The 15,195-nt window shown below is 57.0% G+C and overlaps 1 protein-coding gene across 2 annotated transcripts in view; it reads right to left on the bottom strand.

Annotated features, from left to right (window-relative positions):
* Window positions 1-15,195, bottom strand: part of ITPK1 (inositol-tetrakisphosphate 1-kinase) — a 167,291-nt gene that overhangs the window by 62,088 nt on the left and 90,008 nt on the right. For both annotated transcript variants that reach the window (XM_044232310.1, XM_044232311.1), the window contains exon 3: window positions 6,155-6,280. In XM_044232310.1, the coding sequence (XP_044088245.1) occupies window positions 6,155-6,280 (126 nt within the window). The remainder of the gene's footprint in view (window positions 1-6,154; window positions 6,281-15,195) is intronic.

The raw sequence follows: 15,195 nt of genomic DNA, 5'->3' as shown, positions 1-15,195 counted from the left end.
ACCTGTCATCTGGTGCATTTTCAGAACCACCGCGTTGCTGACGAGTAGTGCTGATCACGGACACTCTTAAGAGCCAGGGCGTGCTTCGCGGGGTTCTCCTCCTCCTGCCACGATGACCTGTCTGCAGCCGCTCCGTCACCCCAGCTCCCGCCCATGCAATGGGGCCCAGTCGACCCTCCGATGATGGCGTCGCAGGCAGAAATGAGCCTGGGCCAGGCTGGGGGAGCCGCTTGTTACTGCTGCGAGCCAGTCCTCATACCCTGTCACAGGAAGGGCCTCAAAAGCCATCCCCTCCGCCTGCCCCAGTGTCAGAGGAAACTGGAGTCTACAGCCAGCCTGGGAGGCAGGGGCAGGTCACACACCGGCCAAGGCCCGCAGAGGCCCCTCCTGAGCTCCAGGACCCTCAAGTGGCCGGCACGGTTAGCACACGCGGGCCTCCGGCAGCCCTGGGAGGCAGGGACGCCGCCTGCCCCTATTTTAGAGATAAAGGAGCTGAAACGCAGGAGAAATGAGAAGACATTCCCAATGCCAGCGGGGAGAAGTAGGGGGTACCTCTGGACCCAGGCTACAGGCTCTGACATCAGTGTGCCTAACCACTGTGCCCTGGGGGGACGAGAGCCCGAAGGAGGAAAACGGCCAATTCGCGGACTCCAGACATCGACACGCGAGACAGAAGGAGCGCTGCGGGGAAGACACACAGGTGACCAAGAAGCACGTGGAGAGATGCCCGCCATCGTCAGCCATCAGGGAAATTTAAACCAAAACTCCAAGATGCTCCCTCACACCCACTAGGATCGCTAAACTCAACATCAGATTAAGTGCTGGCAAGGAAGTGGAGACGCTGAAACCTTTATGCACTGCTGGTGGGGATGGAAAACAGTGCCGAACGAGGAAAACCAGACTGGGGGTTCCCCAACCTCGGAAAACGCCCCCACGTGTATTCCCACAAGAAAGGAGAATGTGTATAGAAGAGCTTACAGCAGTGTTTTGGTTTTTTTTTTTTTTTTTTTGAAGAGAGAGTGGGACGCCTGGTGGTTCAGTCATTCAGTCACTTGAGGGTCTGCCTTCACCTCAGGTCATGATCTGAGGGTCCGGGGATCGAGTCCCACATGGGGCTGTCTGCTCAGCAGGGAGTCTGTTTCTCCCTCTCTCTCTGCCCCTCCCCCTACTCACGTTCTCCCTTTGTCTCTGAAATATGTAAAATCTTTAAAAAAAAAAAAAAAAGGAGAGAGAGAGGCAAAGAGAGAGAATCTTAAGCAGACTCCATGCCCAGCACGGAGCCTGACATGGGGCTCGATCTCACAACCATAAGGTCATGACCCGAGTGGAAATCAAGAGTCAGATGCTTCACCAACCGAGCCGCCCAGGTGCCCCAGCAGTGCCATTCCTGAGAGTCAGAACATGGAAAGACCCGTCAGCTGATGACGGACACACAGTGTGTGTCTCCAAATGGAATGCTACTCAGCCATCGGAAGGACGGAAGTGACGATTCATACGATGACACGCGGCGGGGCTGGTGGGGCGGGGGGTGCCTGGAAAGTCTTACGCTAAGTGACAGAAGGAAGTCACAGCAGCCAAGTATTCTAGGACTGCATTCACATTAAAGTCCAGAATAGGGAAAGCTATAGAGACAGAAAGTGGGGGCTGTCTAGGGCCAGCAAGGGAGGTGATAGCAAAAGATTCGGGGTTTTGGGAGGGAATGACGAAAATGTCCTAAAATGGACTGCCCAGATCTACGAATACACTGAAACCCATCAGACTGCACACTTCAAGTGCGTGAGTGGTGCAGTATGTGAGTTACGGCTCAATAAGCCTGTTTTTCAAGCTACAGGGGAGGGGTGGGGGAGTGGGGCTATGAAGTTTTATTCTAAAAGCTGCTTCCTTTCAGGTAAAACCGACGTGCCAAGTGTGCGTTCCCTGCCTGCATCCACGAGGTGAAGAAGGGGCTCCCTTCCTAGATGCATGGCACACAATCCGACAGCCAGCTGGGACCCAAGAGGTGAGTGGGGCGTTGCCACGCACGGGCCTATGGGTGCCAGCCTGTCACAGCCCAGGGATCCCCAGGGGCACCGGGATGAGGATGGGGGCACTGCTGAGCCCCCAGGGCATGAGCTCTCTCTTTATTGCAGAAACTGCCAGGCCCCGATGACTACGGAGTCCTCGCTCCTCAGAGTTCATCTTGCCTTGGCAATGGCCTCCTCCTAAGCAGGGCCACTCTCATGCCAGGGAAATCTGATCTTATCGCCCTCACCCCTGGCCTGCAGGATAAAGTCCAAGCTCCACAGCCTGGCAGGAAAAAGCCCTCTCCCTCCAACCTGCCCATCCTGCAGTTCCCCACCCCCCGGAGGCATCCCCACACGTACGCGACGGGCAGCACCGTCTGCCTCATGAACCCTCCTTGGGCCTTTCTTCCAGCTGGAGCCATGTGCTCCCTCCTCTGACCCAGCAGGGCGCGAAGCACTGAGCCAGCACCGCCAGTACCCTGTCCCTTCACAAACACACGGATACAATTCCTACGTGGCAGGAATCATGTGTGGCAGTGGGGATCCCGGTGAGCTCAACATGGGTGCGATCTCTGCCCCTGTGCGGCTAACCCCCCGATGGACAGACAGACAGTAGCAACCACTAGAGCATCAGGCATTTCCCAATGGAGGGAAGGAAAAGCAGAACCTCATGAGGGCCTAAGGTGGTGGGTGTGTCCTTAGAAAGGTCATCAGGGAGGGAGGAACACCTGAGCTGAAAGCTAGGGGAGAAGGAGGAATCCCAAGCACGAGGACGGCTGGGGCAAAGGCACTGAGGTGGGCAAGAGTGCAGAGCTGGAGGGCCGAGGTGGGCCAAGGTGAGGATGCCAGGGGGAGGCCACAGGCAGATCACGCAGGCCTCAGGGGCCCGGTTCCAGACTGAATGAAGTCTTCATTATCACTGGGAAGAGAAGGCACAGAACGGTCTGACGCCAGGAAATGTAGTGACCAAGTCTGCGTGTGCCCTAACTCATCACTCTGGGGGCCTTGGGGGAAGTTCCTGGTTTCCCCATCAGCCTCACCTCCGGGCTAGGTCCTCATCTAGTGCTCACAGAGCACTTACCAATCTTCTAGCTGATCAAGGTGGGGAAGAGCTGTCAGTTTAGACTCAGACCCGCCCCCCTTCCAAGCTCCTTCAGGGAAAACCCCAGGAAGATCCACCTAGACAGCCCCACATGCCCCACGGAACATAACCACTGTGACCCTTCTGGGCGATTCTGGGGCTGGAAGGGGCTGCAGGAGGACCAGCCCCCAGCCCCTCCTCCCAGGTTGCCTTGGCTGTCACAGTGAGAAGAAGGTTCTCCATGCCCCCCAGAGAAAACAGATCAAGAGGGCAGAGCACCCTTGAGCATTGGGATGGGGACCCTCCCACGACCCCAACCCCACAGGCCTACATGGGCAGGGCCCCCCCCCCAGGTCTATTCAGTAACAGCTGACCCGTGGGCAGAGCCGCAGTGGCACCAGGCCGCTGGCTCCACATGAACCCTGGGGCAGAAAAACAACTGAATCATCCTGATGATTCTCCAAGCAAAGCTCTCTCGGGGCCAATATTTAAAAAAAAAAAAAAAGAAGGCTTGGGGAGGTGGTTTCTATGGCAACCTGTTTTGGTGATCTGCAATGAACCCCAGGCCCACACCCTCCAACCTGTCCTCAAAGGCAGCCAGGAAAAAAGCATTAACCTCTGAGCTCAGAGAATTCCTTTCCATCGTAAGCTGGAGGCTTCATGGAAGCATCCCAGGGGCAGAAAGCTTTAGGGCTGTCAGGAAGACCTCAGAAACACCTCTTCCTCAGCTCACTTCTCCTGGGACCGGAATACGGCGTCTGGAGAAGGCCCTTCGAGATGAGCCCCTTCTGGGCCAAAATCTTTCTCTGTTTCCTTACTCACACCAAAAGCAGAAAGGCCAGCTTTGCAAACCCAAGCCCTGGCCTTGGCTTCTCTGCCACAGACCCTGTGCTCCCTACCCACCCAAGCTAATAGCCCCTTGTTAAAGTCTTGCATGAATATTAAAACAAGAACCTGAAAACAAGAGGCATGACCAAGGTCACGTGCCAGTTTATCTGGTCTGGCTCTGAACCCTACAGGTCAACTCGGTCAGTGACTTGGTGGCAGGAGGGAGGCCGGGTGTAGCTGAGCGGGCCTCTCCCCTGGCCCTCACCCGGAGTCCCTCTGTCCCCCTCTTCACCAGCCCCCACTGTCTCCTCTCTTCCCTAGGCCTCTGGAAAGCTCAGCCTATCACCCTTTTCCCCAAAGGATTGTTCCCTTCACAAAGGAGGAAACGTCCAGGCCTTATCAGATATCCGGCTTCATGCTCGAGCACAGAGTGCAGTGAAAATTTATCCCAAAAATACCAAGGCTGGAAGGTTACACTGAGGTCACCTCAGTCATCTGAGGGCTGGCTGAGTTATGTGTGCCCAGGCTGGGACAGATTCCAGGGACCCAGTCCTAGGCTTCCCGGGGAAATGCACACAGTGGCTGAAACCCTGAAGCCCCACGTCCCCGCACCCCCAGCCCCGCCACGTTCTCCTGTAACCTTGTCTTCCACCCAGACCAGAACTCGGGGACCCAGTTCTCCTTCACTATTTATTTGGCCACCGCCTGCCCAGGGCTGTGGGCACATGTATGGTCATGGGGAGTGAAGGATGGGAGCCCCCTGCTCCTCGGGGCAGTCGTTCCCAAACTCCCAGGGGCTGCCTGGGGGTTACCGCCCTTGATGCTGGTGAACAGAGCAAGATAAGTAATAGCTGCAGCCGCCTCGAAGTCCTGGCTGCAGGAGCAGAATGCCTGCACGCTCAGCAAACATTAGGCACCTCTACATACACAGACATTCACTTTGCAGGGCAACCTGGCCATCCTCAGGACTAGAAACTATCCGCATCCCCATTTTACAGAAAAGTAAACTAAGGCTCACAGAGGTCACATGATAAAGTGACCGTGAGCAGTATAAGAACCACTTCATAGGCTTGGCATCGTTTGCTCTGACCAACGCTGGAGGAGGTTTTCCTGGTCCTGATACCATCTCACAAATAGGAAAACCAGAGTGTAGCGAGGTCAGGGAGGAGCCTTGGGTGCGCCTTGCCCATGGCCCCCAGTCCTATGAAAGCATGAGGGACTTTGGGCCAAGGGCAAGACCCTGGAGGAGCATCCGCCCTGCACCCCCGCCCACCAGCAGGGCCACGAGCAGGGCACAACTGCTTCTGGGCTGCTTGCACACGGGAAGTGGGAATCCGTGGCAGATCCGGCCAAGAAGTGGGAGAGCCATGGGGAAGCAAACAAGGGAGGCTGAGGTCACGACCGCGGACACAGGCGGGAAAGAAAATGTTTCAGCAGGAGGGCTACTGTGTGACCAAGGAGGCTAAAGAGAGTCCCCTTTGTGTGGCTACAGAAGGACAGGACATCAAATCTCCAATTATCACACACCGAAAACACGCTCAAGCATCCCCTCCCAGTAGGGATGCCATCCACGTTGGCTGTATTTCACTGATAATATGACTCTGTTTTTCAAGGGGACGAATCATGGTCTTGTCTACAACAGAGAAAACACAGGACAAGTCAGTGGGGACAAAGGAAGCACCTCCCAAGGTGGGCGGTGGGTCACTGAGGGCTCAAGGCCATGGGGGGATGGTGGACGAAGGCAGGGAGGAGGGAACAGCCGCCATGCTCAGAGACCAGCACACAGGGGTCCAAGCAGTGAGCATGGGGGGCGGGGGGGAGGGGGCGGTGTTCTCCACCAAGGCAGGACCCGGGGAGCTGGGCAGTCTGTTCTACCTCAACAGCCCCCAGGGGTCCCTTTCTCAACACAAGGCAGGAGGGTCCCAGCCCCGGTGCCAACTCAGAACCACGGACCGCGGCTGTGTGCTGCGCGGGCAGAGGCCACATCTGGACAGGGCAGCGCTCTGATCAGTAATGCTCATCTACCCCAGCAGAGCACGGAGGGTGAGCTGACCACACCCTGGCTGGATCCTGTCTGACACCCAAGGAGACAGAGGCCCTGGCAGGGAGGTGCCCACCCACAAGCACACATGCTGGGAGCAGCAGGACCACGACCCTCGGACTAGACGGCAAGACGGCTGTTGAAGTTCTAGAAGCACACAGGGCCATTCTGGGGCCGTCCCTCCTCACTGTCCTCGCTCACCTGGAACCTGTGCACCAGCTCCAGGGACTGGCTGTCGTTCTGGTCGGCTTCGAGGATGACATCAGTCAGCTTGTGGATGATGACGTCCAGGGGACCCTGCTCCTCAATCGGCCGGCTAAGGTTCAGCTGCCAGGGAAAGGTGGGGAGAACATGGAGAAAAAGAACAACTTCAGCACCTGAGCCACTGCCCGGCTGTCTCCCCCCAACCCACCCCTGCCCGTCCCTGCAGCCTGGGAGAGCGGGCAGGAGGAAGGCCAGCGCTCGCGGGAAATACAGGCAGGACAAAAGGTGCAAACCCATTAAGCTTCTAGAACTCCCCCAGGGCAGGCCCTGTGTGTGCATTTCTGTCTCCGAGCCCCCAAAGCACCTTGGATACCCAAGACACACACGTGGAACCAAGGCATCTACGGGTTAAGCGACCGTCGCCGTGCCGTCGTTATACAGAGAAAACATCTACCGGACACGCACAATCTGCTCAATGACCCCGATGTTTCAGGTCGGGAAACCAGGGCTCTGCAAGGCGAAGCCAAATGACTTAAGTCACATGGCCAGGTCTAAAGTGAGATCCAGGCAGGTACTCTTCCCACGGAACGATGGCCTCAGCAGAGCTGAGATCCCCACGCCCAAGAGGCACCACCCCGAGAGACGGGCAGCTCGAGCTTCACCTTGAAATCCAGGCTCGTCCCAGACACTGTGAGGGAGTGTGGGGTGGCCCTGCCGGCCCTGCTCCACAGGGGGCTCTGTTTGTTATTTCAAGAACGCTGGGTTAGGGAGACCGAATCCCCAGGGAGCCAGACCCACAGGCTGACAGAGCGTCAGTGTCACCTGACCCCAGGGCCAGAGCACCTGCCCACAACAGGGCAGCCCGACAGCACGCTCCCTGACCCGCCAGATGTCTGCCGCCCGGCACGCGGCCACCACCAGCTGCAAGGCCAGGCCCCTGGAGACAGCGGCGCCAGCCCGGCACCTGGCTGACCCCCCTGGATGGCCTCAGCAGAGGCCAGAGAATGTCACCAGCCCCAGCCCCACTCATCTCCCCCCCCCCCGCCCGCCCCAAGCAGGGCTCCCTCCAGGATTCCAGGCTGTTTCCAAGTTGCTAGTGAAGAAATCACAGCGTCCGCTCTGGGTAGGCATCGCGCTAGAAACGGTTTTTATTTTCCAACCACGTGATGAAAGGTGATTTCACAAATGAGGAGAGTGGGCAACACGGACTTTTGGAATGCCAGCCCCCCTCACCCTGGGGTCTCACAGCGAGAAAGTGGAGGTGCTCAGATGCAGATCTGAAGCCTGGAGCGAGCTTGCCGTCCAGCGCAAGCCCCAGCCCCAAGCCCACTCTGGGTCCCGGGAGGCTGGGCTCTCCAGCCACGAGCAGCGGGCCGCCCTGTCCTCTGGCTTCTGGCCGAGCGGCCAACGGAGGCACATGAGGAGATGGGGGAGAGGGGGAGAGAGATGTGCAGGTGTCTGCTTCCACCGTCCTCACACCCTCGCCGTGTTTCTGGCACCAGACACCCCCTGCAAGCAGGCAGCTCCTCTCCCAAGCCCTCCACTGTCCCCTCAAGCCTGGGGTGGTGACAGTTCGCCCCACTGTGGCAGCCGTGCCACATCTCGCTGGCGGCTCTGACCCAGCCCCCACCTTGTTATCCTCTCTCCCTCCAGGGCTCCTGGATGGAGAAGGGAAGCAGCGCCTGCGGTCCTCCCAGTCCCACTGTCACAGACCAGGACACCAAGAGGCCAGGAAAGAAAAGTCACCGGGCAAGGCCTGGTGATTGGGAAGTAGCCCGGGGGGGTGGGGGGGCGGGCAGGGGCTGGATGGAAGCCCAACAGCAACACCTGCAGGCTGTGTGCAGCCCAGTCGCACGGTGTCCTGGGCCTGTGCACCAGCCTGGCTCCTCATTCCCCCCAACCGCCGGGCCTCAGTTTCCCCTCCAATACACACAGGAACTTGGGAGGATCCTTCTACTTCTGCCCGTGGAGGCGGGATTACGTTCCCATCCAAACCCACTTCCCGGGGAAAACAAGCCAAAACAAGGAACAGAATTGGAAGGAAGGGGAGCAAAGCCAGTGGGAAGTGGTACCCTGAGCAGAGTGCAAATTCTCAGAAGACGCCACGGACGCAAACCTACTTTGGCTGTACCCGCGGCTCCACCGTGACAGGTACCACAAATGAGAAGCCAATCTTTTCAGACCGAGGCAGCTAGAAACAGCGAAGAACTGGGTCACACGGGTGAAGCCCCACCCCACCAGCTTGCACATCTCCAGGGAGGAGCTTCTGGGTCTCCTGTATGGCAGGAGGAATGTGTCCCAGTGGGTTTGGGGAAAGGAGATGCCCCTGGCTCGTCCCGGCCTGGCACCAGCCTCGGGCCTGCAGACCTGACAAGCAGGGGCTGTTTGGAAAATAAGCTCTCCACATTCTCCGCCATTCCACTGAAGGTAAACAGTTGAGCTCTGGAAGCCGGCCACCTCCCTTTGTATATTTTCCAAGCATTTTTATGCCAGTAAAACCATTTCATGAGAACAGCAACTTGGGACACACATCAGGCCTGGTTTGGTCCTGGCTTGGCCATCTGTCACTGCAGCATCTCTGCTGAGACCTGCCTGGAGTGGCCGCTGACTCCAGAAGGTTCTCCAGCCCAGCTTCTCCTAAAGCAGCCAGATAAGCCACATTAGCCCTGAAGGGTCTATTCTCCTGCAAAGACCTCAAGGGGATTTGAGTCTCTCCCTGCTGGCTGGGAAGGAGAAGGTGGGCCCTCTGGGGCTGCCACTCAGGAAGGGGGCTCAGGCAGGGTCCAGGCACACCACAGGAGAGCAGGCCGGCTCTCAAGAACCCAAGACACTGCAGAGGAGCAGACCCTGGTGGCCCAGGCTTCATTTCACAGATGGGGTGGGGAGGGGAGCTCAGACGGAAGGGAACTCGCTTCAACGTGTCATTTTGCTTTTCTGACCACACTCTGCCCCCAGAAAAAGGGAACTTTCCCAGGGACTTGTTGTGGTCTGCGGAAGGGGTCTGATCTGTCCCTCAGCCAGTAACAAGGAGGTCTCAACGAAAGGGCCGCCCACTGTGGCCAGAGGAGGCCTGTGGGTGCTTCCAAGTCACGCCACCCTGTGAGGCCAAGGCTGGACGCTGTTCCACACAGAGCTCAGAGCTCAGGCTTCGGAGGGAACAAGGGACCACTGTTCCCCTCAGAGACTATGACAGGAGGCTGGCTGGGGGTCGGGGAGGGCGGGAGGAGTTGGGACAAAGGCCTACAAAGCCCAGTGGCTGGAATGTGACCTCTGACTTCCGCAGCAAGCAACCCAGTCCGCCCAGCCCAGGATCCCAGGTGAGCTCGTGTCTGACTACCCCGTGAGCCCCAGCGGCGGCTCAGAGGGGAGGAAGATGGGCACGGCAGACGCCAGGAAACCCCATCGCAGCTCGGCTGCCCGGGCTGGGCAGGTGATGTAACTAACTTCTCTGTGCCTCAGTTTCCCCATCCATAAAACGAAGGTGCTCCTACTCCTGACACTTCAGGCTGTCTGGGTGGGTTAGAACATTGCATTTGCAGATGTGGCGCAGGCTGACGCAGAGCGATGCAGTGGTAACACCGCGGGGTGCTCGGACGACGTCCCGCCGCAGCTCGCTTGCTCGTTCATTCGACAGGCATTCTCTGCTTGTCCTGGGTGCCAGACACAGACAGCCCCCACGCTCCCTTCTGGGGGCTGTCCGTCAGTAACAGGACTGTCCGGCGCACTGTGGCAGCAGAACCAAGATACAGCCGCGTGCCGCTCTGGGTCCTGCCTGGGAGACGAGCTCCTTCTCCCCAGAATGCCCCCCGGCCCCACACCCCTTCGTCCACACAGGGACCTCGCACTCTTTTTCCAAGTCTCAGCTCCACAGTTCAATCCTTTTCCAGACTTCTCAATTCAGTGCACCCCAAACAGGACGATGTGACAGCTGTCTGATCTCACCCAGAGCCCCAGGACCCTTTGCCTCTCCCTCCACAACTGCAACCAAGATACAGTCATTGCTCTAACTGACCCTGCCACACCAGATCCTGAGATCCCCAACAACCAGCGCTGAGCCTGGCCTCCCCAGGACCTAGAACAGTGGCTTGAGGTAAGAGGAGCTTGCCGAATGTGTGCTAAATGCCGCTGATGTTTCAAAGAACAAAGTGAAAACTGCAGACCAACTAGAAGGCACATTCCACGAAGCGGGGGGATCCTTTCCAGCTGTGGGTGTTAGAAACAGCCTCCTGGAGAAGGAGGAGAAAATGAAGCAAGGAAGGTATAACGCAGGCAGCAGGAGTGGCTGCAGAAATCATCTGCATTTGATTCTCCACTTGCACTTGGGCAACTGCAAATGCCTGGGGGTCCCAGGCTACCGCGTCTGCAGAAAGAGCTGGTCCTACCTATAGCATGGACCCTGGGCTGGCCCCCTGGGAGGGGAGGCCTAGGACCACCCCTCTTGCACTGCATCTACAGGTTGGAAATGGGATCCTAGAGGACCAGGCACGACTGGAGTTGTGCTATAGTGTGAACACCTAACAAATCCTGAGTGTGTTAAGGTAAAATATGGAGGTTGTAGGCTTGAACAGTTAGCCCGCCCTAATACGGTCTCCGAGGAGAGAGCGTGTATGCAGTGGAGGACAAGGATACCCCAACAGAGGCTTCCAGATGTCCCCAAACTTCCACACGTGCTTCCCTGATGGGGAAGTCAGATAGGAAAGCAGTCAGATAGGAAAGAAATGTAAAACCATCTCTGGGGCGCATCAGGGAGGCAGGCGGCCTGGGAGAAGGGGCTCCCCGCCCCTGGTGCTGGGGCTGCGCATCCTTTCTGGACGCAAGATGCGAGGTGTTCTGTGACTGCAGAAGTCTGGGCAGCCGAAAACCACCCATCCCTCTCTGAACCGCCAGCCAGGCTGCGCAGGAACCAGGCGGGCAACAGAGCCACCCTCCCCCAGCCCCAGCTTCTAGGCAAGAAGACCCGTTGCCCTGTGGCTAGGGTGTAGCTGTTGCACACTCACCCAGAGTCAGGCCCTGGATTTTTTTTTTTTTTTCTTCTAAGATTTATTTTTGAGGGAGGGAGAAGGAGGGAGCTCGAGAGGCAGGAGGGGCAGAGGGGGAGGGAGAATCTGAAGCAGACTCCCCACGCAGCGGGAAGCCTGACCGGGCCCTGTTCTAAGCACCTGACGTGCACTCGCTCATGCAGTTCTTCCAACAGCCTGGGATTGGGACCCACGAGAGGCAGAGCGGTCAAGTAACACACCGCAGATCTCGCGGCTCGGGCCGACTCTTCACTGTTCCCAGGCAGCAGCACGGCCGTGGAATCAGCCTGCGGAACGCCCTGGCTGTGGGCACCGTGTCCTGTTCTACTGAGGACAGCTCGGTGGGCCTCCGGATGGGAGCTGGTCACCAGGAAGGCCAAGCCACGAGCTTTGCCCTATCTCCTGTCCGCCAGCGAGGGGAGAGGGACTCGAAAACTGAGTTAATGCTCAAGCATGCCAACGTGATGAAGATGCCGTAACAATCCCGGAGGTGCAGAGCGCGGGGAGGTGTTGAAGCATGGCGCGCTCCGAGGGAACAGGGAGCTTGGCATCCTTTCCCACAGACCCTGCCCTGCGCCTCCCTTCCAGCTGGAGGTCCAACCAGACTCTTCATCACAGCTTTTTATAATTAGCCAGCAAGCGGGAAGTAAATTGTTCCTAAGTTCTATGAGCTGCTCTAGCAAATTAATGAAACCCGAGAAGGGAGTCCTGGGACCCTCCAACTGAGAGCTGCCTGGCTGGTCAGGAGCACAGGTGACAAGATGGACTTCAGAGTGGCATCTGGGGGCGGGGGGCGGTAATCTTGTGGGACCAAACCTTTCGCCTGTGGGACCTAACACTATCTCCAGGCAGAGGCAGTCAGAACTGGGTTACAGCCACAGACACCCAGCTCGGGTTACAAGACGGCCCGGTCAGGGGTGAAGACTCCCACACAGCTGGTGTTGGAAGAGTTCTGGGTGTGTAGTAAGCGGACAGTAAAGGACAAGGGCAGGAGGTGAGTTTTCCTTACTCAATAGTGCACGCCATAAAAGTCAGCTATTACCTTTCCTATTCCTATGGTTCACATTATTACTGACCAGTGGAAATTTCCCTGACTCTCTATCAAGCAGGGGGCAATCACAAGCCAGAATTTGAATTTCACAAAGCTACGTCCCTTGTACTGACTCACAGAGACTCCTCAAAGCGTCTGCTGCCACCGTGAAATTTACTGTCGTTGTTAGTAATGGTCAACATTTATCAAGTCCCTACTTTGGGCCACAGACTATGCTCACAGGAGCTTACTACACGAGGTGCAGCTGAGGACATGGGGGCACAGAGAGGTTAAGTCACCAGTCCAGGCTCACAGAGTTACAGCTGCCTGGGACCCGGGTCTCCCTCCTGCCCAAGCCAGACAACTAACCTCTAAGCCAAAGGTGCCCCGGGCGCCTGGTGTTTTCCTTCCATTCCCTTCCCCCCTAATTCACTCCTGCAGTGAATGTTTTCATGTGGTATGTTTTCAGCAGTGACTTCAAATGGAAGTTACTAGATGAAAAGCTTGGTCTCAACCAGGGTCCAGACAAAATAGTCTGCATGAAAAGTGAGTGGGCGCGACTCGGCTGGATTCCCCTGTGCTCTCCACGGAGCTGGGTATCTGGGACAGAACGAGCACATCTCCCACGTTTAAAGCCTCACTGTGCAGGAGCAGGTGTCTGCTGAAGAAGTCAGGTCTGGCACCTCATGATCAGACTTCCGAAGGGAGCCGAGCCTTGGAGGGTGCAGCACCGGCCACATCTTTTCAGCAAGGCTGGTTCCAAAAGACAACTCGGGGACAGCAGACTGAAGGCTTTTCCCCAGCAAGAGCAACTCTCACTCCCCAAGGAGCCCAAAGGGGCCCTCAGAGAGGACAGGAGCTGGAGGTCACCTGCAGCTGGCCACCAACATCGGCAGGCTGGGCTGAAGACAGAGCCGATCACCGCGGAGCCCCTGATGGGGAGCGGGACTGTCGCCAACACTCTCTGACCCAATTCCCCGATTTCTTAGTAACTGGTTTCCAGTTACTGGGTAATAACAAACAACGATCTGGTTAAGGCCAAAGAGTGAACAACCTTTTTCCCCCAGAAGATGAGGGGCCAAGCTGATGAAATGATACCAGGACAGATGGACCTTACAGTTCCAAAGTTCCGGGCACTTGCAAGCTGACTATTTCAAAGAGCCAAAAAGCTTACACCCACTCAGCAAGCATGGCTCCTTGAGAAAAGGGCTGACCGCAGGTTCTTAGGAGCTAAGAAAAGCCTGGCCCTTGTCCAGTGCTAGGGAGCCAGGTTCAAGAGTAGATTGAAAAGATAAATGCAACCATACCCTTTGACCCAGTAAGCCAACTTCTGGGATGCTGGTTAAGAAAAAAAATCAACAGGTGAAAAGTCCCTCTGGCCCATGAAGATTCGCTGAGGCTATATCGACAAAAGATAGGACACAGGATACATGTCCCCAAAGGGGGCCTGGCTAGGTAACAACAGACATACCCACACCAGAAGATATTAAAGAATTACTGGGCAAACGGGGCCTAGTGGAAACAAGTGTGTGGGGGGCATAATGGGGGGGGGGGTGTCCCAACCACATGAACCCACGAAGCTGGAAAGGAAACACATACTCGAATGAGAGAGAAGCCTGGGCACAGGGGACCCAGCATGGGAAGAGCAGCCCATCGCGACACATGGCAGGATGCACTTCCTAGTTTCCTTGCCACTGTGCGGTCACGTGACTGGTTCTGGCCAATGAGCCAAGAGCCGGTGAACCCTGGCCTCCTGGCACAGGGTTCCCCTGCAAGTGCCAGGGCCTCCTGCGCGATCTCCACGCTGGCACAGGGCTGGCAACGTTCAAAGCGGAGCCTTGGATCTCTGAGCACTTGTGAACCGAGGCCCCAGCTGACCCCCACAGACACGTGGCCGGAGTGAGCCACAACAACCCCATTTAAAGCTGCAAAGATTTGGGGTTTCTTTACACAGCACACGCTAGTCCTAACGGTGTGCCCCGCAGGTTTCTCTTTTCTCATTTGTTTGAACAAAAGGAGCGTGGAAGGGAAGCGGAGGGAAAGCTAATGAAAGCAAATGTAACTTCCAGGTAACTGGCTTTTATTGTTGTTTTTTTAAAGATATAATTCAGTATTTGGATGAAATATGACAACAGGGATTTATCCTGTAAGGGGGAAGATTAAATGTCCAATCCCCTCAGACTAGAAGACAGAAACCTTGCGTGGAGCCACGTCGTGTCATGGCTGTCCTCCAGCACCCCCAGAAGAGCCCCAAAATCAGCCCGATGAGTCCCCTGAGCCTGTGTGGCTCAACTAAGTGGCTGCTTCCAGCATGCGACGGCTCTCCGCGGCAGCTGCTGGCAGGAGTCAGGGCAGTGGAAACCAACCCCCCCACCACGTTAGGTGCTAGGCACCAGCCTGGTCCTGTCCTGTGGGGAACACGCAAACCACAAGCTGGTGAAAAAGAAAGAAAACAGCATGAAAAGGACTGGCAGATCTGGACCCATGGGAAGAAGAGTCGAAGTTCATGCTAACAAAGGCTGACTGCAGAGAGGGAGAGCCGGGATGGGGAGTGGTGCCCCCACTTAATTCCCTGTCCCCATGCCGCAGGGGGAACCCAGAGCCCTTCCGCCCTTAGTTCACCCTGCTCCACTGTGGGCCAATTCTCTCCCTGAGCCCCCACAGGCCCAGAGGTGCTGTGCTAAGCACACCCCTTACCCATTTCATCTAACTCCTAAGATGTTCCTAGGACGCAGGGGAGGCTGTTACCACTGGACAGAGGAGAAGAGGAACACTCTAGGGGACAACATAGCCCAACAGAGGTTGAATAAGCAGTAAGCAAGTGGGGGAGACAGTCTCTGTCCCCCAGTCCCTGTGGCTCTGGGACAGGTGTTCCTGAGCCCTCTGCTTTCCTTAGGAAATGGACAAGCTGGAGAAACCTTGTTCCTCGAGGTGACAGCAGGGGGGTGGGGTGGCCACCACGCGCTCTAAGACATGGTCTGCAGGGCTGC

Source organism: Neovison vison, chromosome 13 (assembly GCF_020171115.1).
Source record: "Neovison vison isolate M4711 chromosome 13, ASM_NN_V1, whole genome shotgun sequence".
In the NCBI taxonomy this organism is placed as follows: domain Eukaryota; kingdom Metazoa; phylum Chordata; class Mammalia; order Carnivora; family Mustelidae; genus Neogale; species Neogale vison.
The sequence above is the reverse complement of the archived record's forward strand: the minus strand, read 5'-3'. Positions and strand labels throughout refer to the sequence as shown.